The 22235-nt window shown below is 42.7% G+C and overlaps 1 protein-coding gene and 1 long non-coding RNA gene across 20 annotated transcripts in view; one reads left to right on the top strand and one right to left on the bottom strand.

Moving 5' to 3' along the window:
- On the bottom strand, positions 1-14837 carry LOC117823223. 5 transcript variants are annotated; one of them, XR_004633345.1, is made up of 8 exons: positions 14620-14837; positions 14385-14522; positions 13411-13493; positions 13131-13220; positions 11579-11681; positions 11260-11417; positions 9634-9800; positions 9313-9420 (listed from the first exon to the last, which is right to left on the bottom strand). It is a non-coding gene; the product is annotated as an uncharacterized LOC117823223 (long non-coding RNA). The 5 variants fall into 5 exon arrangements; XR_004633344.1 differs by lacking the exon at positions 14385-14522 and adding an exon at positions 11061-11184 and having other exon boundaries at positions 14597-14837; XR_004633346.1 differs by lacking the exons at positions 9313-9420; positions 14385-14522 and adding an exon at positions 1-142 and having other exon boundaries at positions 14597-14837.
- Positions 5325-22235, top strand: part of LOC117823221 (protein SOGA3-like) — a 23022-nt gene continuing 6111 nt past the window's right edge. For 2 of the 15 annotated variants that reach the window (XM_034698326.1, XM_034698323.1), the window contains exons 1-3: positions 14224-15341; positions 15680-15847; positions 20590-20892. In XM_034698326.1, the coding sequence (XP_034554217.1) occupies positions 14889-15341; positions 15680-15847; positions 20590-20892 (924 nt within the window). In that variant the 5' untranslated portion in view covers positions 14224-14888. Of the gene's footprint in view, positions 5452-6496; positions 7298-7531; positions 7757-7840; positions 8000-8745; positions 8818-9123; positions 9444-9666; positions 9827-10653; positions 10724-10908; positions 11456-11553; positions 11684-11793; positions 12123-13619; positions 13786-14223; positions 15342-15679; positions 15848-18788; positions 19194-20587; positions 20893-22235 lie in introns of those variants that run through there. The other 13 variants (XM_034698327.1, XM_034698324.1, XM_034698332.1 and 10 more) reach the window with 12 other exon arrangements.

Genomic DNA, 22235 nt, shown 5'->3' on the forward strand with positions numbered 1-22235 from the left:
TTTTAATGGACTGTAGATTGTCTTATTTAATCCTGGATATCAGTTAGAGATCGTCTGTGCTGATAATAAAAGCTCATTTTACTCAGGTGACCCAGAGTATGACGCAGCTTCAACACAGTGATGAGACTTTGCATGGAGTTATCTGAAAGAAGGGACAAAACTCAGTGTTACTCAGTATACATTCTTTGTATAAGTGGTGTGACTTTAAAAACAACAACAGTATTTTATACCTCCATTCATCACATCTTAGATCCAATCTGGTTAATTTTATTCATATAGCAAAAATTACATCAGAAATAACCACAGGAAACTTCAAGTTTGGTTGTGTTGTTCCCCACAGCCTATAATTCTGATACTAATAGACAACCAATGACAGTGACTTTTTTGTTCAGCAGAAAACTTAAAATACTCATTACTCCTCATTTTTGTTGTTAGTCTGTCCCACACTTTCCCAAAACAACACATTTAGCAGTGAAATGAACCCTGGTGTGACATTTCTGTATATTGTTACAATGCAGCTTCACCTTTAGAGGGGTTTTTGTGAATCATTTTATGTCTGCCGTGTTTTGTTGCAGTACAAACATTACTATAACATTAACATAACAAATTAAAATTTCAGTAATCATTCATCAACAGTTCAGCATTTTATAATCTTGCACAGTTTCTATAATTGTTTAAAGAGAGGAAAAGCCTCCAAATCTGCTGCCATGTTTGTGTGTGGTTCCAATAAAGGGTGTGGCCCTGTCTACTGAGCCAGACTCGCTTCTCATCTCACATGCTTTAAAAATATGAATAAATCACTTTGCTGATTGTTAATCTGTGTCAACCTGTTTGACGGAGAAAAAGATAAATCCCTCCCAAAATTTTATTGTTCATCCCTTCCAGATTAGACAAAGGTTTCCATGGTAACAGTACACAGCAGCTGTGAGGACCACCCCTACCCCCCCATAAACCCAAAAACCTCCCACCCACCCCCACCCACCGTCTCCCCTCCTCCTGCTTCTGCTTGAATCAGCTGAGCATGTGTGGCAAACGGCCCCAATGCAATAAACTATTAACACAGCTTTGGTGCTTGTGTGTGTGTGTGTGTGTGTGTGTGTGTGTGTGTGTGTGTGTGTGTGTGTGTGTGTGTGTGTGTGTGTGTGTGTGTGTGTGTGTGTTTGTGTAATAGCTAGAACGATTGGGAAACACATTTATATTGGTGTGGGTATTTTCTTGCAACCCCCCCTGCAGAGTTTATGAGTGGGAGGCCTCCAGCAGGAGGAGGGGGGGGTATTACATGGATGATGTTTGTGTTTTTCTCCTACCCTGAGCAATAATTTCCCAACTCGGTAACAGAACACTGTCTCTCTATTAGCAGCCTTTAGCTCTGGTGATGGCTCCATATCCAACAGCTTCAGCCCTTTACTCTGGTTCCTTTTCTTTTTGATTACAATATCCCTTGAGCACAAGAGCTCTATGAACGAGGGCTCTAAAGGTCAATAGAGGTGTATCTGTTGAGGATCTACAAACTGTGAAATGGATCTGTGATATCTGCAGCAGAATAATGTCAATGTTCTGTAAAAATCCAACAGCTCCCTTTAAACGTTTGCCAAACAGCAAGACTACATTTCTTTTAAAGCAAGCCACTGAACTTTTTGTTGTTTCTTATGGACACAGTCTGACCTGCACAGCGTGATAAGGATTAGCATAATTAGCCATTTCTTAATTTGTTGGTTTTTGCTCTCATTAGTGAAATCACAATCATTTTTGGCTTTTTATTTTCCTTCCAGTCACCCTCTCTTTGTTTGATTGCTGAACCTGACAGAGTACAACAAGCACACCTAATAAAGTTTGAAAGACAAAGCTATAGCTGCTCACCTCACCTCACCTCAACTTTGTTTACAGCACCTTTCATACAAACATGCTGCCAAAGTGCTTCACACAGGAAAAACAGAGGTGAAAACAGATAATGTTGACCATAGATCAAATTTTGAAAGAGAGAAAGAAAAACAATAAAATGTTGTAAATCAAACTAATGAATCAGTGAAATGTTCAATAAGACAGTTTTAGTACCAGAGATAAAGCTGTCATAAAAACATGCAGAATGTGCCTTTATCTGTATCAACTCTAACTGTGTATTTTGTGTACGGTATCTAATACTGACAGGATGCATGTGTATGTCAGTTTAACTGTGTCTCTACTCATGCAGAGCTGTCTCCTTCAGTGAAACCTCGTGTGGATTTCACAGCAAAGAAACAATTTTCCTGCCTGTCAGACGCTCAGCTGATATCTGGAGCACAACAACTGAGACCAGAGACAGGCCTCTTTCTTATGCCTGTGGGGGAAACAGATTGTTCCAATAAGAAACCAGCTTGACAAAGCCCTCCACTGCTTACCTGCCAGAATAGGGGTTTAGAAATGTAAGATTTTTCATTACCTCATCTGTGGCGTGGCATTATTTTTAAGAACATGTTTGGTTGTGTAAATAACCGAGGAAAAAGTCTGATGTAATGAGAGTTTTCTGCCCTTGTTGTCAGTTGTTTTGGGTTTGTTTGCTCTGCATTTCAAGACCAAATCCAATGATCTGTGTTAGATGCACGGGGGAAGTTTGTTGTGGATCATAGTTTTCTGTACTACAGTCTGATATATTTAAGGTGTGAAAGGCCTCTACCATAAAGCAGGCACACACGTCTCACACTTCCCTACGGATTAATTTATGCAAACAAAATTACATCTAGCCATTTGAAATAACACCATCACAGTTGAAACCCAACACATCTCAACTCTTCACTGTACTCACAAACAGTGACAAGTACACAGGCGTTACTGTGATGATACAGGGTATGAGTGTTTGTGAATTATAGAGAAATGTGAGAGAGACTCTTGAGTGTAAAATGAATGAGGGGGATATTTTTAGACTGAGGTTCATCAGGGCCACTCTCTTTCTCTCTCTCTCTCTTTTCCTCCCTCGCTCGCAGCAGTTTGGTGTGGGAGGGATGGAGAACAGAGAAATAAATTAGATTTACAGCGCAAGAAGATGGACACAGCAGTGACAAAAATAATAATAATGATAAAAAAGATTGGCAGGGATCGCTGATGGGCGAGCGGACTCATTATCACTGTAGTATGTGTCCATCTCTGCAAGTCGTTCAGCCTCACATCAAGTCTGAAACAACACATCCCATCTAATGGAATTAGATAGACAAACCCACTGCAGGAAATAAGCAGAGAAATGTGCAAGTATTCAATCTGGAAAAAACAAGACAAGGCTTCCAGCATGAAAATGACAGGCTGTAAATCAAACCTTATTAATTTAATGTTAGCAAACTTTTTAAGAAATGCAGTGAATGAGGATTCAAAATTATCTAGTGATTACAGAGAGGGGTTTATTCTAAATATTTAGATGACACTTTCTCAGCCAGGCATCACCTTCTTTTGTTTTATTGACAAAATAGAATCAGTAATCTTGCCCGGCACATGGAGCCTCCATGGAGGGGGACATCTGTCACTTTAATTCAAGTAAATGATTGAATAGTCCTGGGGCAAAGGGAGAGGATAGGTGGGGGAAGTGGTGAATGTGTGTTTTTGAAAGCGAGAGCAAGACCCTGAACATCTGTTGTCCTATTCAGAGAAAATTGATCATGATCCTGCCCAAAGCTGGCTGATTGGCCCAACAGCATCTTGTCTCACAATCAAAGGCTGATTACAATACTGAGCTTGAATGGATTAAGATTTATTGTAGTTTTTTAAAAAGGCAGGGGCGGTAACGAATGGATTGCACAGAGGTGTACAGTAGGCTTAGAGCTGTGCTTACTGAAGCCTTGACAGAGTCTAAAATCCATGCCATAAAACTTTCAGAGCAGAGAAAATCCTCAATTTCAGTCAGAGTCAATCCCTCCCACTTCCTGCAAACTAACTTGTTATTTTGCTCACACAGGATCGATGCAAGCAACCGAAGACTGCCTTCTTTGCGAGGTATCTTTAAGCAACCATGAGCTATTTCAGATGTGCGTGAGAGCTTTATCTTTAGGGCGCAGATCCAAGAATTGAACACACCAAATGGCTGGTGAGATGGGTTGGGCCCACTGCAAAATAATTCAATCACAGACAAGATGCATTATATTTATGAGGAGCCCAGAAGAGTTGGGTCTGTTCCAAAGGAGAATAAATTGTCCTCAGTGACCATTTCCTCTGGAAAACCTCATATGAACCTGCTCTCTACCTAAATCCCCTCTTTTTTCTGCATTTTTGTTTCATCCCAACAACAATCAAACTAATTCTTGGGGAACTCATTAACTCAACCATTGAAATGTCTTATTAATCCCCTGGCAGCACTGAACAAGACATTTTCCCTCATTTTCAAACAAGAGAAAGCTAAACGAATGATTCTAGGGCATGAGTTGAAACATTTTGTGCAACAGCTAATCTGGACTTTTGACACGAATAGAGATGAGAGTTAATTTTGTCTTTATATCGACATTTTCCTTTGAGACTTTTATGCCAATAGAGCTTTTGAACAGAATAAAATGGATGAAAGTCACGGAGAGAAAGAGATTTGTCTGACCTAACTAGTGGGGCTTTGAAGAAACCCTCTTCTGACTGAAATCCATATCATAATCCTGATGAAAAACACCAATAAATAAATGTCAATATGAATAAAGAACACATGGTATTAAAGGGAGACTTGTTATAAAAGGGGGGCTGACTATGTTGAGATTTTGAGCAAAGGGGACAAAAAAAGTTAGGCTTATTAGTTAGGCTGGATGCCAGAAAGGGTGCCAAAAGAGTTGTGGTGTACAGGACACAAAAATGTGTGCTTCCTCTTTACATGGCTTATACATTTTTTTTTTTTGCATATGCTCTTATTGGCAGAGCATTTTACTCTAAATCAGGTTATGGTAAATTCATATATTAATGTAATGCTCCAAAATGATGGCCAAAACCTTATGAGACAGTAAATCATGGAGGGCCTATGTGCTGAACAGCTTCAATGTCTGTGGCTGTAGTTGGTCTGGGTTACTTACTGCTGAATTATGTCCAGTAAGGTATCAGCAACACTTTATCCCAGGGGAAAAGTGCATTGTTGTACTCTTGGAGTAAAATGTGCATTTTGGAGACAAGCACATCATCTCATGTGGTGATCCATGTACTCAGGGTCAGTCCAAGTGGATGTACTGTATATATTCATATATTCAGGTGGAGAGAGAGAGAGAGAGAGAGAGAGAGAGAGAGAGAGAGAGAGAGAGAGAGAGAGAGAGAGAGAGAGAGAGAGAGGTGTCCTCTTCCAATGAGGGCAGCCTGCTGCGCGCAGCTTCATTTCCGTGCACGCGGGCCCTCCCAGCGATGATGTAATGTCATGAATATTGAAACAGGTTGCCTGGTGGTCGGGAGGCGCTCGAGTCAGCATCCCTTCTGCTTCCCCATCACCACAACCCAGCATTCAGAATCCGATAAAAACACCCAGAAAAGGTAAGAAATATAAATGAATCTTGTTTTTTTTCTTTGTGGTCAGCTCTTCTGCCAAAGCACAGACGCTTGTTTGGGATAGATATGACACTGTATGAAGGGCAAATGTTTGACTGTGCTCCACATTATGTTCTCTACTGTCAGGCCTCCGTCGTGGGTTAATTTACTGTTGCTTACGTGTAGATTAATTTTGTCTGAACGGAGCTTTTCCTCATGTTTGGACTAATTTACTAGTCTCCATTAAATCAACACGGACGCAGAGAAAGCGCGTCTGACAGGTAGTCGATATTTTGCTTCTAGAGGGACAAAAGAAAAATGCACAGACTTTTCCAACTGTGAACTATCGGCAAAAGCCTTGTCTGCTGCTTTGTGGCACTTTATGGCTGATTCTATGTCTTATAGAAGTGAGTCATCGCTAATATTTGATAGGAGGATGATGATGATGGCTGACAGGAAACGGCTCTCTCTTGTCTGAGCTTGGATGTGGCTGGTTATCAAGAAATTGGATCCTTCTTTGTCTCTTGTGGGTCTGTGAGGATCAGATCAGGGGCCTCTCAGAACCGGATTTCTGTGCACTGATCAGGAACCAGTTTAATGGGCTGTCTGCTGGTCCAGGTTTACAGCCTATGACATTGCTTTCTCTCTAGTCCTCTCTCTCTCTCTCTTGTCCATTACTCTTTTGGCTGCGCATATGACGCAAATGATGGTCTAATTGCCCGATGTGCAGCTGATCAATAACACATCTCATCACACCTTGGCTGATTAGCTGACTGCATAATCACTGGTGGACACGTATACCTGTCTCTGGGTGCATTTCATTGTCAGCAGCCTAATTAAAATCCCTCATGGAAAACCTTTTAAAATGCGTAATGCGTACTGGTAGACCACTTTCAAAAGTCTGATGTTTCCTGCTTGATTTTTAGTTCCATTAACAAAGTAAGAGTTATAAGGTCAACCTGTAGAGATTCATTTTCTATTTTTGAACGTCTTACTCATCAGTAGGTCCATCGTTTGTTGAATTAAGCTCTAAGAGGTCATTGTTTCTCAGCCTCAGGGATCCTGCTGAAGAGAATGGATGTTGTAGAGGATGATCTGAGCCTCTGACACCATCATGAACCCTTCCTCTGCCGACTCGTCGCGGCAGCCAGACAATAGCAGCCGGAAGCAGCAGCGGTCCTCATCTCCGGCCGGGCTCAAAGACAGTGGATCTAAATCTGCGCAGAAGGGCAGCAGCACGTCCAAGCCCACCACCTCGAAGCAAGCAGCAGGAGCAGGTGGAGGAGGTAGAAACAGCCGAGGTCATTCTCCCGTCTCCACAGGCAGGGAGCGGCAGGCCGGAGGCGCTTCTTCCGGCAGAGGCGCGGCTGCTGTCCAGGCTTCTGGTGCTGAAAGCCCGACGCTCAGCAGGTCTGCAGACAGGAGCAACACCCAGACACCGGAAGACTCCTCCCGCCTTGTTGCTGATGCTTCCTCTCCTTCCAGAGGGGATGCGAACCGCGTCGTCTCCGACCAGCCCTGCGCATCCAAATCCCCCAAACTGAGGAGCAAAAACCCCAGAGGAGGGGAGGCCGGCGCTGCGACGAGCGGCAGCAAGAAGAGCTCCAAAGGCACAGTCGGCTGCGGACCAGGTTTCTGGAAGGAGGGATGCTTGCAATCCGAGCTAATACAATTTCACTTGAATAAGAGCTTGGGGAAGAAAGGGACAAAGATGCAGACGAAATCAGCATCACCACCGGCATCAGAGCCGGAGCTGTCTCCAGAGCCAGACCCTCCAAAACAGGCTACCCAGCTAGACCAGGGACAACAAGAGGAGATGGAGAAGCTGCTAGATGAAAACGATGACCTTAAGGTAATGTTTGATTAATTACAACCATGAAGATTGATATGTTTCACAGTGTGTAATGCTTCAGCGTGCGCAATGGTGGCACCTGTTGTTTGACTACAGGCTCACGTTAACCCCCTGCTGCTTCATGCTTTGTTTGAAAGATGTTGTCTTTATTTTCGGACCATGTTTCCTTTGTGAGCTCAGAATGGATTTTTCTATTTTGTGACGCAATTTCGTTTTTTTCCCTGCGTCTTTCAGACTGAGATCGAGGAGATGCGGGCAGAGATGGATGAGATGAGGGACACCTTCTATGAGGAGGACGCCTGCCAGCTGCAGGACATGCGCAGAGAGCTGGAGAGAGCCGACAAGAACTGCCGGATCCTTCAGTACCGACTGAAGAAGGCTGAGAGGAAGAGGCTCCGGTTTGCAGAGAGCGGTCAAGTGGATGGAGAGCTGCTCAGGAGTCTGGAGCAGGACCTCAAGGTGAGTCTCTAACGGGGAGCCTTGTACTTAGGATTCTTTAATAACTATGATTAACTTTTCTCCCTCCTTCTGTTTGGATTATAGGTGGCGAAGGATGTATCTGTGCGCTTGCACCATGAGCTGGAGAATGTGGAGGAGAAGAGGATGAGGACAGAAGATGAGAATGAGAAGCTGAGGCAGTCGCTGATAGAGGTTGAGGTCACCAAGCAGGCCCTGCAGAATGAGCTGGACAAGGCCAAAGACGTGAGACTCTGAGGGGAATGTGTCTGATATTCTTTTTGTTTCCTGTGTGCTCTAGTTGTGCAATACAAATTATTGTTGGTAATAATAATGGTCAGGTGGAATAATTCAATAAATAACCAATTTGAGCCTGTACATGTTTGGTTGAGGGTAAAAATAGTAATATGATTTATTTAATGCAATATGTTGAATGTTCTCTCAATCTCCGAGAAGGCATCATACACTATACCTCTAAATATTATCATACTGAATATTTTTAAGCTCTGTAAAAAGGATCAACATGTGATAAAGCTTGTTATACAGCAAGCCCTACAGGTCTGCAGGGTTGTCTTTTTGGAGCAGCTGCAGATGAAAATCTCAGTTAAAAAGAAATCCCCAAAGCTGTAAATAAACCTGCCTAATCCCATCAGAGTCCACCACTGCCCCATTTATCTCTTAATACCATTTATTAACATGTGTGAAACACTCACTTAAGCTAACAATCAGGATAATTAGGGAAACAAATTATTTAAAGGTGTTTTTAGATCCAGCCTTAAAAATCACACCATGAGAGCACTATGATTTAAATGAGAAATTGTCACCAGAGATGTTCCTGAGGGGGGTTTGAAACAGTGCTGTTGCTACAGTACTGCGGCTTCAGTGTTCTATAAATCTGGATGATATCACTGCCTTTGGTAACAAAAGTGAGCTGATTAGTTAGTGATGATGATGATGATAATGATGATGATGTAACCACTGATTCCCCACAGCTCTCACTGAAGAGAAAAGGAAATAAGGATGGGCCGAAAGTAGAGAGGAGGGCTCCACAGACCCCTATCGAGGTGAGTCAGCATCATTAGATTATTAAGTAATAAACTTCAATTGACTGTGTTTACAGTGCAATATCCAATTAGGTATCAAAAATCATAGTCTGTAGTGAGCTTGAGTAACAGCTACCATCATTGCTTGACAATGTGCAACGAGACAATGACAGTGTTTGCAGGAGTCTTGATAGAACTAGTAACAACTTACATGAAGAAACTAAATAATCTGCCTACTTTGTCCTTGTATACTCTGTGTAAATAGACTAACAAATCACAAGACTGAAAGTAATCAACAAATAAACAAACTTTTGTCCGTTGCCACAGGAGGAAAATGATGATTTAAAGTGCCAGCTGGCCTTCATCAAGGAGGAAGCCGTCTTGATGAGGAAAAAAATGGCCAAGATTGACAAAGAGAAGGACAGACTGGAGCATGAGCTGCAGAAGTACCGCTCCTTCTATGGAGACGTGGACAGCCCTCTGCCTAAAGGAGAGGCTGGAGGACCTCCGACCACCCGAGAATCAGAGCTTAAACTCCGCTTACGCCTTGTGGAGGAAGAGGCGAACATCTTGGGGAGGAAGATAGTGGAGCTTGAGGTGGAGAACAGAGGTCTGAAGGCCGAACTGGATGACATGAGAGAGGACAGGTACTTTTGCTTTTATTTAACAGATTCCTAACTAATAAACACAAGAAAACACTGGTAGAAATCTAGCAGCAGTGTTCAAGGAGCGTAACAGTACATCATTTTCATGGTCGACTTTAATTCGAGTGTACATTGACACCATAATATTCTCATAAATAGATTAGAAAACAGGTGTCTGTTTACCAAAACTCACAGTTATTGTTGCCCTTTTCTGCTCCTCTCCTAGCATGGTCGCATCAGGAGTGGACAGCTCCGGCAGTGGAGGTCAGCAGTGCAGAGAGCAGGGCGAGGCTCTGTCAGAGCTCAGGCAGCAGCTGCAGCTGGTGGAAGACGAAGCTGAACTCCTCCGCAGGAATTTAGCTGACGTGGAGGAAGAGAACAAAAAGGTACACAGTTCAGACTGTGCTCCAAAAGGGACCCCGGCATTACTGAGACATTAGAAAACACAACTTCTACTGCTATTATAAAGTTACCATAAATATTAATTGTATATGCATACTCCCCTTAAGTTCATATCTGAAACCTGGACCTTTGTTTCCATTATGATTAAAACATATTGTGCAACCTGGTGCAGGCTCTCTCTAGCAGCTAGCCTGACAGCCTGACAGCACCTGAGACATTTGCAAAAGTCTCTGAGCTGAAAGTTGTTTGAGATTTGTACAGGCTGTTACTGACAATCACAGAGTAAAATGCCTTCAGACACAATCGGATAGAGCTACAGCCAGTGAGAGAAACAGAATGTGAAATGTAGCTGCTAGGTTAGGTGATAACAAAATGCTCACTGGCTCATGCTGGCAACATAAGGTATTCCAGATATGGATCAGCATGTTAGGTGATGTAATGTCACAAAAATGCCTCTGCCTCCTCTGTCAGTTACTGTATTAGATTAGATTAAAACAGATTGAACACCCCCCACATTGGTTAAACGACTGTGATAAGCCTGAGCAGGAAAAGGTCAGCTAGAAATCTGCCTGGACATCTTTTAGAGCAAATATAGCAGAGCAAACAAAACATGAGCTTGCAGGTTTGTCTGGTTCCTAGGCAACTAGGTAACACAATGCTGCTTTAAATTTAGTGATGTAAGATTTAGTTTTGTCAGCTCTCCTCTCGTGTGTCTTGCGCTATTATTAGAATCATCAATGACTTTAAGGCCTTTGAAATTCAGATGTCTGAACTATTCATACTGCAGAATCATAATCTGTTGTATCTGTAGGTGACGGGTGAGCTCAATAAGCTGAAGTACAAGGCTGGATCCCATGAACCTGGATCAAGACATGGAGGAGGTTTGTTTATTTATTTGACTTTAACTGAGTCATTGTTGCAGGAGGCAAAAAAGGAATATCTGTTCTTCTGCATATAAATCTCCTTCTGATAAAAAATGTGTTTCATAAAGCCTCCAGGAGCAGCACATTAAAGTCTCATTTGTAGAGGTGTTCCATTTTTCACTGTTTCCTCATTTCAACCCCAGGAGGAGGTGACCCCGCTAAAATGGAGGCCCTGCAGGAGGAGCTGAAAGCAGCGCGTCTGCAGATCAATGAACTGAGTGGCAAAGTGATGCAGCTCCAGTACGAGAACAGGGTGCTGCTCTCCAACATGCAGCGCTATGACCTTGCATCCCACCTGGGCATCCGTGGCAGCCCTCGGGACAGTGACGCAGAGAGTGACGGAGGACGGGACGATGACAACCCTTCGGCATCAGCATCCTCCCCTCGCCTCCTCCCGCCCCATCGTAAGCGTGAGGGCCCTATTGGAGGAGAGAGTGACTCAGACGAGGTGAGGAACATCCGTTGCCTCACCCCAACACGTTCCCTTTACTCACCTGTGGATAGTCGTTTTTTATCCCGGAGCCTGAAGGACCGACAACAGATGATAGACATCCGCATTGAGGCGGAGAGGCTGGGTCGGACCATCGATAGGCTCATCACTGATACCAGCACTATCATCGCAGAGGCCCGGGTGTTTGTCACCAACGGGGAACTGTATGCAAGAATGGAGGAGGATGAAGAGGGTGGCAGGTAATAAACCCATAAAAATGAACCAAAAATGATCAAACAAACTCCTTGTAAAACTACAGTATTGTGATTTTTGAGTCCAAACTACCACATTTTCACAGAATCAGAGAGCATGAACTGCTTTACCGTATCAACGCTCAGATGAAGGCCTTCAGGAAGGAGCTGCAAAGCTTCATAGACAGGCTGGATGTCCCCAGGCAGGAAGACAAACAAGAAGAGGAGCCACTGTCTGTAAGGAAGTGCAAACAAACATGAATGACTCTAATGACTGTCATTTTGTGGTCACTAATATGCACCTTTCTTTCAATCCCTTCCTTTTTCTTCAACCCTCATCCATCAAGATGTTTCAGCCCATTATTTTACTGATCCTCATTCTCGTTCTGTTTTCTTCACTTTCTTATGCCACCATTTTTAAACTGGTATTCCTTTTCACCTTGTTCTTTGTTCTGTAAAGCACACGCTCAGTTTCATATTTTACACATTTTCATTATTTATTTGTTTTTCTTGTTTATTTATTCATTTGAATTCTTTTATGTTTAACATGCCACATAAGGTCACTCAAGGTACAGGACATTATCATTTTCCATCTATGATCCAAGCCAATTATCTACTCAGAAGCTTTCAACATTTACTGGAGACCAAACACCCTGGAGGAATGGCGCAGCGTTAGGTGAGTATGTCATTTATCTCCCTGAGTTTGATTATGGAGCAAAGGTTTCAGCTTTGACACTGGTTTTCTCTTACTATGCAAAATAAGTGCTCCTCAGCACTGTGTGGGTGTGTTCCCTTTGTGCTTGATTGACCGATGTCCCATTTTCCTCTTAGTTTACACTATTTCACTCTATTTTGGTGCATTAGTCAATTCCCAGTATGGATGTCAAATTTCCACTTTAAAAGAGTTGAATCAGGCACCAAAAGTATATTGGTTTGCAAGAATTGTCCTGACTTGTGGGATACAGTTATTGTATTGCTGATACCAAATATAGATATTTCAATATAAAATATATATATGTATATTGCTCTGAACAGATTTCCCTTCCAATTTGACTCACCTTGTCACTTCATGACTCCTTGCCGTAGTGCTGATGACATTGATCTTGCACTGCTCCTTCTAAGGGGCATGTTGCATTCCTTTGTTAGTCAGATAATGTGACGCATCATTATATTATTGCCTTGTAATTGATGATTTATCCAAATATTGATGGATTGTGATATTATTATTTTGGGCAATGTATTGGGTATTGTATCGTATCACGGGTTACTCTTCCATTCCCACCTCTAGTGTGCAGTGCTTAGGGGTTAGGGTTAGAACTCTTCTATCACCCCTGTCAGAAATAAAAATTGTATTATGCTGCTAAGAGGTAAATTAAGTTATCCAATATCAAAAATAAATCTCTTTCTCACCAGAAGAGTTAAAACCAGCCTTGTTTGTAGCTTGTGCACCACATTTTGTTCAGTCTATGTAGTTTTAATGAGCCTGAAAAGCCAGAAGATCATGAGATGTTCTTTATACTCCCAACCTTTACTTGAACCATTCAATAGCAGCAACAACAAGATCTCTGAACAGTAGGCCCCTACATTATGAATAAGTCTGTGTTATGACTGTGGGCCAATGCAAAGATGTTACACACTCAAGTGCACTTAGAATAATAACATTGATTCTAAAACACTCACACACCATCTGCCATTGAGACAAATAAAGATTTATCTCTCCAAAGTTCCTCTTAGGCAACCCAACTGCCTGAGTCTTGAGTTCTGTCAACATAATCTGTAACAAATCAACCAAATGTGCAGCAGTAATATGATAGTAGCATTGACATTTCACCCACATTTTGATATTGCTTATGTGACATTGAGGTTGTATACTGTAAAGTGCACATGGGTGGGTCTGTGAAAATGTGCTGATGGTGGATCTGTTTAGACCAGCAGACCTGGTGGATCTGTTTAGACCAGCAGACCTGACCACCAGGACGGGGGCGGACCGGTCCACTTCTTTCATCCCACCGGTGGGATGTTTGACGACGTCACATATTAGGGCCAGCTGTGGAGAGAGAGAGGGAGAGAGAGAGAGAGAGAGAGAAAGAGAGAAAGAGAGAGAGAGAGAGAGAGAGAGAGAGAGAGAGAGAGAGAGAGAGAGAGAGGGAGAGAGAGAGAGGAGGAGGATTTTATTCCCGTTAATGAATGCATCATTTCAGCTGTAGGCTGTCGCTCTCCGGTTGTTTTTAACTAAACCACCGCATTCCTGTGCAGACTTTCAGCTGCAGAAAAAGTTTGCTCTTGTGGGTTTTTTAAGGACATTTATAACAACATTCAGGATTCAATGTGACGAAGAGGTAAGGGACAACTCAATCGAACGGCACGTGTTTCTATTACTCAGCGTATAACTTTGTAACAACAACGTAACGACCAAACATAGTTTAGAAGTTAGTTTGTGCTTTGTGTTCAATCAAGATGATAAAAACTCAGCCCTTGTTTCTTTCCTCGTGATAGTCACCCTCCTGTCACGCTGAGATAGCGAATGAGACACGAAGGAGGGGTGTGGATAACGTTACTAATGAGAAAAAGAGTAAAAGTTGGGCAAATAAACATTTTTATCATATCAAATAGAATACTTGGCGCGTATTTGAGAGTGTTACATAAAGTGTAGATTTTACTGCTCTTATATTAAAGTATGTGCTGTTGTTCGACTTTGGGAACCAGCACTGGTTGGCTTGTTTTTCTGATTTTAACTACTACTACGCGTGGTGCGTAAATTGATGTTGCCATGGAGACAGCCTGAGAGCTGTAGGTAGTCTTTGCTGCGTAATTGGAGCGACGCGCTCCCAGTGTTGATTATGTTCCTCCACAGCTTCGCCCAGACGCCGTTCAGCTATCTTGCTCAAGGAAAATGAACTCCTGGTTACAGGGGGTAAAAATACTACCACGCTCTTACATCAGTCCGCTCCGTGATATTTTTGGGAGCGTCTCCCATTCGCGTAGGAGCGGTCGGTTACTGGGTGTCTGTCTGTGCCAGCTCTGGAGTGTCGCCTACAACGACTCAGCGCTGGGAGGAGAGGAGACACAGTGCGACCTGAGAGTTTAATAAACAGATAAACAGAAAATTAGAGGAGGTTATTCAGAGATAAAACGGGACTCTATCAATACCTGAGCAAGAATGGCGGCTTGACCTCGTCTCTATGAGGATATGGAGGGGACCAAAGCGTTCAGTCCTGACGCCTGTGCAAAGGTGGCTGCTCTGTGGCCGTCTGTGGATCTGGCCGAGTTTGGATAATTGATGCATTCAGCTTTGATAAGATGGGACAGTGTGCTGAACTGTATCAAAGTGTTTCATGCTTTGCAAATAAGAAATTGGGACTTTAAAGTAGCTCGGTGCAGCTTCTCTTAATTTAGCACAAGTTGTTTTTGTTTTTTGTTTTTTTTTGGATGTGCTGGAGGAATGTGGAGTGCTTTTATGAACGGCTCGGGGCTGCACGGCGGGGGCGGTGCTGGTCGAGGTACGGGTTTTGTCCCGTCTCAGGGATGGGAGTTCGTGCCGTGCACCAACAGGGACAGGGCAGATAGGGGCAGGGGGAAAAGCCGCAGCCCCCTGAGGAGGATCTCCTCTCCGCCCACCGTCTTCAGTCACTTCTACGAGCCCCAGTTCACAGCGGCTTCACCGGCTGTTGGGGGAGAAGGTGGAGCAGGGACACAGCTTGAGGTCCTCAGAGGACAAATGTGGCCGGGTCATGAACCCCAGCAACAGCAGCAAACACAGCAAACACAGCAAACACAGCACACGCGGCTGAAAAAGAAATTAGAGGATTTGAAGAAGAGGCACGCGCAGGATAAGGAGGAATGGACGCGCGAGAAGGAGTCATTGTTGAGAGAAGTAGCTGACATACAAGTAATTGTAAATATGTACTGCCCATGTGGAAGCTTCATGTGTTTCTGTGTGTGCCTTCTGAGACCCTCAAAACTCTTTTTGCTGAACAAGTGTTGGGATGCAGTTTATCTGTTGAAGGTTGTGTACCAAGTGATTTGGTTGTGTTTTGTGAGCTCAACTTAAGAATGATTCAGACTGTTTAAATACTTTAACCAAAGTTAATAACAGTTTATTGAAAATTAATACTATCCCTCTTTCCCCAGTTCTCTCAGTGACATCTTAGGAGTGTGATCCCTTCACTTTTACATATTGTGCAACTTCATTTGGCACATTTTAAGACTGCTGCCAACTGTGTTTCCATCCAGGGAGGAGAGAACAGGAGGATTCTGCTGGACCTGAGGATAGTTTTGGATGAAGTGCAGGCGGAGGTGAAGAGAGAGGAGGAGAAGAGGAGCGATTTGCAGCTGCAGTACACCAGAGACAGATGTTCCTGGGAGCTGGAGAAGGCTGAGCTCAAATGCAGGATTGCACAGGTAATAAAGGAATGAAAATGATAATGTGAGGATGGGGTTTGGGGTTCTATACTGCGTCTAAAAGCATCGGCAAACAAACAAATCAGATCCAGAATCTGAATGTATTTCAGTGACCAATGTACTCTAAATATAACTGTGCATGTGCAGCGTGTGTGGGGTTGTGTTTGCAGGTGCATGCATCGTTCAGGGTTACCTAAATACAGAGGGATACTTATATCATATAAAATCAGAACATAGATAGTGTTTGCTGTCAACCCCTCGTTATTGAAAATTCTATTTTATGTCTAATTCCTCATGTCTGTGTACGTCTGGTCTCAAGTTTGGTTTAAGTTATGCTCATCACTTTTGCCACCCACAGTGGCAGGGTGATAAGTCACCCTGGCATCCACCCAACTTAAGCTTTCAGCTTAGACAAAAGATTTGCACCAAGGAGACAAACATAGTTATCCCTGCTCAGCCAGACGCAGACATCCAACTTGTTTTTTCCAGCAAACTCTAAGTAGATGAAATATTAAGCCAAGGTTTTCTTGGACAGCTACCGTTTAAGTGTTTATTGAAATGGTCAAAAATGAGGAGTTAAATGTGCATACCAGTGCCATGCTGTGTCAGACATTGCACGGATCACTTAAAAGACCATGCATGGATGTTCTTCAAAGCAATGTAGCTCTGGGGATTTAGCATTTTTCTCTGCTTAGATCAGAAGATGGATTTATTTGGTAGACTTCAAAACATGAGCAGACTTGCTTTTGATACTGTGACTTTTGCTGTGAGTTTTTTATCTCAGACTTTCTTTGTGTGACTTTATTTTTATGCACTGTTTCTGACGCCACTATCTCTATCTGCCAGTTGAGCCCCATATGATTCCTATCACAGACTTTAAACTGATTAGTCACGCATTAACCCAACACAAAGCTCTCTTTTGTTTGTGCTCGGCAGCTACAAGAAAAAAAATCAAATGATTCTTTTAGAAGAAAGAAGAACAGAAATTCTGTCATGTGTTGCTGGAAATTAACAAGGTGGTGCAATGTTACTGCAGAGCTTTTGGAAAGAAATATCAATGACACAGTGACACTTCAGTGCAACATAGTAACACGGTTTTAACACATCACACACATGGATGGTTTAACGTGAGAGTAGATGGCTCAGTGTTACTGCTGAGCTCTTTTCTTTGTCCCTCTGGCTCCGTGCCCTCTCACAGTGTGGATGTCTGAGAACCATATAAAAACAGACATTTACTGTTCTGTTTTGTGTTTGTAAAGCCAGAATTGGCAATGGAAGAGGCTTATTGTACTGCTGGAGGTTATAACTTGATGCCACACACACACTGATGTTTATGCCAAGATGTTGATGTGAGGCTTTTTGTGTTAGCATCTCTTGAGTTACCCATCACGTCTGAGAGCTTCGCTACTCTAAAGAACTGGCGCGTCAGGTTGGACAGGAGAGATATGTTTGTTTTTAATATATTTCTTAATATCATTTTTAAAGTGTATAAGGAACAATTGATGTGTATAACAGGTATGCACATTTACTGCAGGCTAGAGGTTCCTAAATTAATCACACAGACCAACAGACAGAGGGGAATGTGACTTGGAGTTAAGCCATGTGAGGCAGGGTTAACTTTGCCTTCAGACTGGTTTTGTCATGATGCCACATCCTGCCACATTCAGAGTTTTCAGTAAATGTTAACCAAGCGCTAAGCTGGTGTTTTTAATCATGCTCAAAATAAGTTAAATAAAAATTTCTTGACTTGTTTGCAGCTCAGTCATCAAAAGACAAATGTACAGACTTTTAACTACTTTATATTGCTCACTGGGAGAAGCATTACTGGCGGATTGTCTTAGACAAGATTGTGGAAATCCTATTTTATAGTCCCTACATCATCGTCCCTTCTGTGCACATAGTTGGCTTGTCTATGCTACAGCTAGAGAACAAGAAAGTATTCTAATAATCAAAATATCTGCTTAACAAATCAGAGAGCAGCAATTCAGAAGTCTTGATCCGCAAAAAAATAGACAAGCATGCATACTGATCAGTGCTGTGAATTCAGTCGAGCGATGTGGGAGCAACCTCATTTCATCTCAAAGTAAAATGTGAACAATTTCAGTATGGGTGAGAAACTCATCTGTCATTCTCCACATGTAGGCTTCAGTGCTCCAGAACAGAAAAGAGGCCATTTTTAGCCCAGACAGAAAGTAAAGGGTAATTGTGAGGGCAGACTGAATGCTGACACTGAACACACAGATGAGGTGCGCAGATTTGAAAAACAGTTGCAGGATTAGTATGTGCTGGATGTTCAGAGGAGGGCTCGGCTGAACTCCTCCTTCTTTATGGCTCTTGTTAGAGGGACTTTGAAAGCAGCAGGACAATTTTAGAGAGCTGGACAGAATACTGTAGAGGATTATCTGAGCAGTCAAGTGTATTATACAAACCTGAAGTCAGGAAGTGGAATAATAGGAGGATATTTAAGGACCTGGGTCCAGTAAATTGGAATTTTGAGGTAATTTGAAGGGATGAACAAAGTGAAATGGCCTTGAAGATGAAGATGACCTTATCTGCACCTAACAAGGAGTCTGCTTTCTGCTACATAATTGCTTCAACATGAAGTTACTGTCATATAATTTGCATAGTTAACATGATTTTAAATAATTTTCTGCGGGTGTAGCTAGTTTACATCCCTGTGGTTGATATTTTACTGGTTGAGAAAGGTTAAGAGACTGCAGTTTAAAGCTAAAAACAGCACAGTCATTACAATGTCATATACTTTTCATACCAGAGAGTTTGAGTTATTATCACCAGTGGGATAAATAAGCATCATAACATTTGTAGCATATCAACAGTTGCATGCTTGTTCTATTCTTGAAATGTTAATTACACACCTTCACAGAGAGCTATGGCTGTGAGTGTAACTACTGTATGTTGTTTCCACATCCTTTTCGGGCAGTCCTACCACCAAATACCAAGCAAGCATCCCAGGTCCCAGGAAGAGGTCTTAGGCCGGATATTTCCAGGCATATTTCTTCGCATGCCACTGATTTATGAAAGCTGCTGGCAGCTAGGATACATCTCACTCTGCCTGAGCAGCCAACTCCCCTCCTCCCTTTACCTCGTCTCCCCACCTCCCCAAGGAATGTGACATTGTACAAGGCTCTGTGTCCGCTATTTATAGTGGGTCACTGTGGTGACACAGTTACCTTTACATACCCTGTGCCATATTGCCAAAGTCACTGTGTCCAAGGGTGGAAGGGTAACGCCTTTAAAGACTGAATTGAGTTTTGTGTTGGTGTTTGCATGCACGAGTGAGATGTTGTGTTCTCAATCAACAAAAACAAAGATCTTCAGCCTTTTATTTTGACTCTAACCTTCTTTTTCATGCACTTTCACTGCTTGTTTACATTCATATGTTTAAATAGACTGTGGACAGCACCCATCATCATCCGTCTGTAATTGTGGAGAACTCTGGGGAGAGCCGCAGGCAGACAAAAAGAGTCAGCTTGTTTTTTTTCCCAAACCATCATTTCATGACCCCAGGCCACAAACAGAAATAGAGCCATGACTGGGGCTCATAAGAAGGCTTTGGTCGCTGTCTGTGACTGAACACAGAAATAACACACACAGGCATGCTTGTATGCATTCTCTCCTTCTTTCTAACACACACACACCACACACACAGTTTCTCAGGCACATGTATATAAGCACATGCACAGGCGTTGTCTTGGGCTTGTTCCAGTCCCAAAGTTGACTCTTTTTCTTCTTGTTTATGAGCAAAAGAGGGGAAGAAAAATGTATGTATTTCCCACAGAATGTACAGATTTATGAACCAAAAACAAGCCCTAACTCTTCAATACTTTTCAAGAGAAAGTCTAAATCTGAGATAACTTCAGATTAGCTTTCCCAACACTATTATCTGTGAGGTGCAAACCAGATCATGTCAGTGAACGCTGACTACTTCAACTTGACGTGGGCATACTTATCCAACATTTGTTAGTATCCCTGATAAATGAAAACATGTTTTGGACTGAAGTTTTTGGCTCCAGCACAGTAAAATTCCAAGGGTATTTCCCAGGGTTTTCCAAGTGAAAAGGGCATTGAGCAGGGACACTCAGTAACATTCCCCTTAAAACTGTCCAAAATGTCCAATTAAACCCAACACTGCTGGCTCTTTGTGAAGTCAGAGTTGGAAAGAATCAGAAGTTTGCTTTATTTGTGTTGAGAGATACCCTTTGTATGCATCTGTTTTTGTAAAGACTCTCACAGGGTTAGGGTTAGGGTAAGTGTTATTGGACTGAGGCTGCAATCATCCTCTGCAGACACATTCTGCTGTGTGTGAATCTGCCATATCCTGATCTGTATCCTGTGTTAATGAGGTACAATAGGAAAGAGACTTGAACCCTGAGCCCACGGACCTCATGTGAGTTCTTACAGGATATTTTCAGGTTTCCGCCTTCTCTGTTTTCTCCCTTTTCAATCATATGAACCCACTCACACTTCTCCCCACGGTGCATTATTCTCTCACTTCCCTTAATTTATCTTCTTGCCACTCCTTCATTCTCTTAATTCCACTTTAACGATTTCCTCCACTCCTGATTTACTTGTGTTGTCATCTGGCTCTGGGACTGCAATTTATCTTTTATCAAGGCTGACTGTTTTCTCCGCTGTCTCTCCCACTCCTTTCCGTTCCATCTCCTGCTCCCTCTTTCTCCTCCTCTGTGCCCTCTCCACCCTCTGTCTGTTTCTCTCTTCAGTTGGAGACTAGAGAGGGTGCTGGTTTGGTCAGTGGAGGGGTCCAGTCAGCAGCAGGTCCTGGCTCTGTGGCGCCACAGAGCGCTCGAGGGCAGCACGGCGAGACATCGACGCTCCGCCGGGAGAGGGAGGAGCAGCGGAGGCTCCTGGCGGACACACACTCCACGGCCATGGACCTGCGTTGTCGTCTGGAGCACAACGAGAGGGACTGGTCAAGAGAGAAAGCAGAGCTGCTGGAGAGGTTCGACGTGGAACGGAGGGAGTGGGAGAGTCAGCTGAAGGACATGCAGAGCAAAATAGAGGAGGTGAGTGTCTGAATGTGTCTGAATGAGAGTTTTAAGCATTTGAAAGGTTTCATAACTTTGTTTTTATTTCCGATGGAATTTGGATTAGTTTAAGAAAGTTTCAAACACTGTTACTGATACATCTCAGTATTTTTGAATGCATGATGAATTGCTTCCTTAGCTCTGAGTACCCTACAGTGTGTAATACTTCCCTCCTACACATCCTGCTCACCATCGACCCTGTCAAAACAATTTCTCTGATCAGTGCAGCTGCAGAGAGCAAGGAAAGGAAGGAGTGGTCTGTAGCTCTTGTGATCCCTGTATGGTAGACTGTGACAGTGATTGAGTCAGAGCAGTAAGGGCATATGACCTGGAGGATGTAGACAGAGAAGCTGGCATGCAGTGAGAAAACACTTACAGAGGGATGAACGGATTAAAAAGTCCCTCTTTGTGGACAACTGTTCAAACAGCTTTGAGGAACAATTGAATAAATTTAAGAGATTTCAGGAAATGTATGTTCAGGCATTTCCAAACATAAAAGAATCATGTCACTTAAAGCTAACTGGAAATTAGATCTGTTGAATGTGAGTATCAGATTAGTGCTTGGGTAATATGGAAAATAAAATTAAATCAAATACCCATTAATCAAAAGGGGAACAACAACTTTGATGCTAGATTTAATGTTTGTTTGGTGATAAAAATGCAGAAATAAAGATGTTTTCGGGTTCTAAATTGTGATGATTTCCTGCAACTAGATGATATTGTTTTTAACTTGAACAGCAGAGAAGAACTTAATCTCTGGAGCTTGTTATGAGCCGATATGAATCAATAAGTAAACCGAGTTTTCAGTAGATAATGAAAGTGATATTTGCTGTATTGCTGGTGAAGTTATGTGACAATATGTGTGTAAGAAAGTATTAATGGATAAGAGAGGGAAGTAGTTCAGAACAAACAAACAAGAGAGAGGGACAAAGTAAAGAATGAGACAGTTTTGCATGAGTGGTGACAAATCCTGAGTCAAATCCTGACATGCCCAGAGGAGCAGATCAGTGTTCTTAATGAGAGGAGCCCTGGAAAAGTTGATGAGCTGGTCAGGGTGTAACATTTTACTAAGAAAAGAACATGCTGCTATGGTTTGTCTCCTTAACGGTGTGAATCAGAAGGAATGAAGCTGAAAGGCGTTGCAGACAGTGTGTGATGTGAGGGGAGCTAAGTCAACATGAAATAGTCCCTATTTTCAGACTAGATGGTCCGAGCTCAGAGGTTATACAGTTCGATTGACAATAACTCATTGAGTGTTTTTATTTTGATCCTCTGTGGTCTAAATATGTCATCAGACGGGTTGCTGTGCCGTCTTGCTTGAC

Source organism: Notolabrus celidotus, chromosome 12 (genome assembly GCF_009762535.1).
Source record: "Notolabrus celidotus isolate fNotCel1 chromosome 12, fNotCel1.pri, whole genome shotgun sequence".
NCBI classification, from domain to species: domain Eukaryota; kingdom Metazoa; phylum Chordata; class Actinopteri; order Labriformes; family Labridae; genus Notolabrus; species Notolabrus celidotus.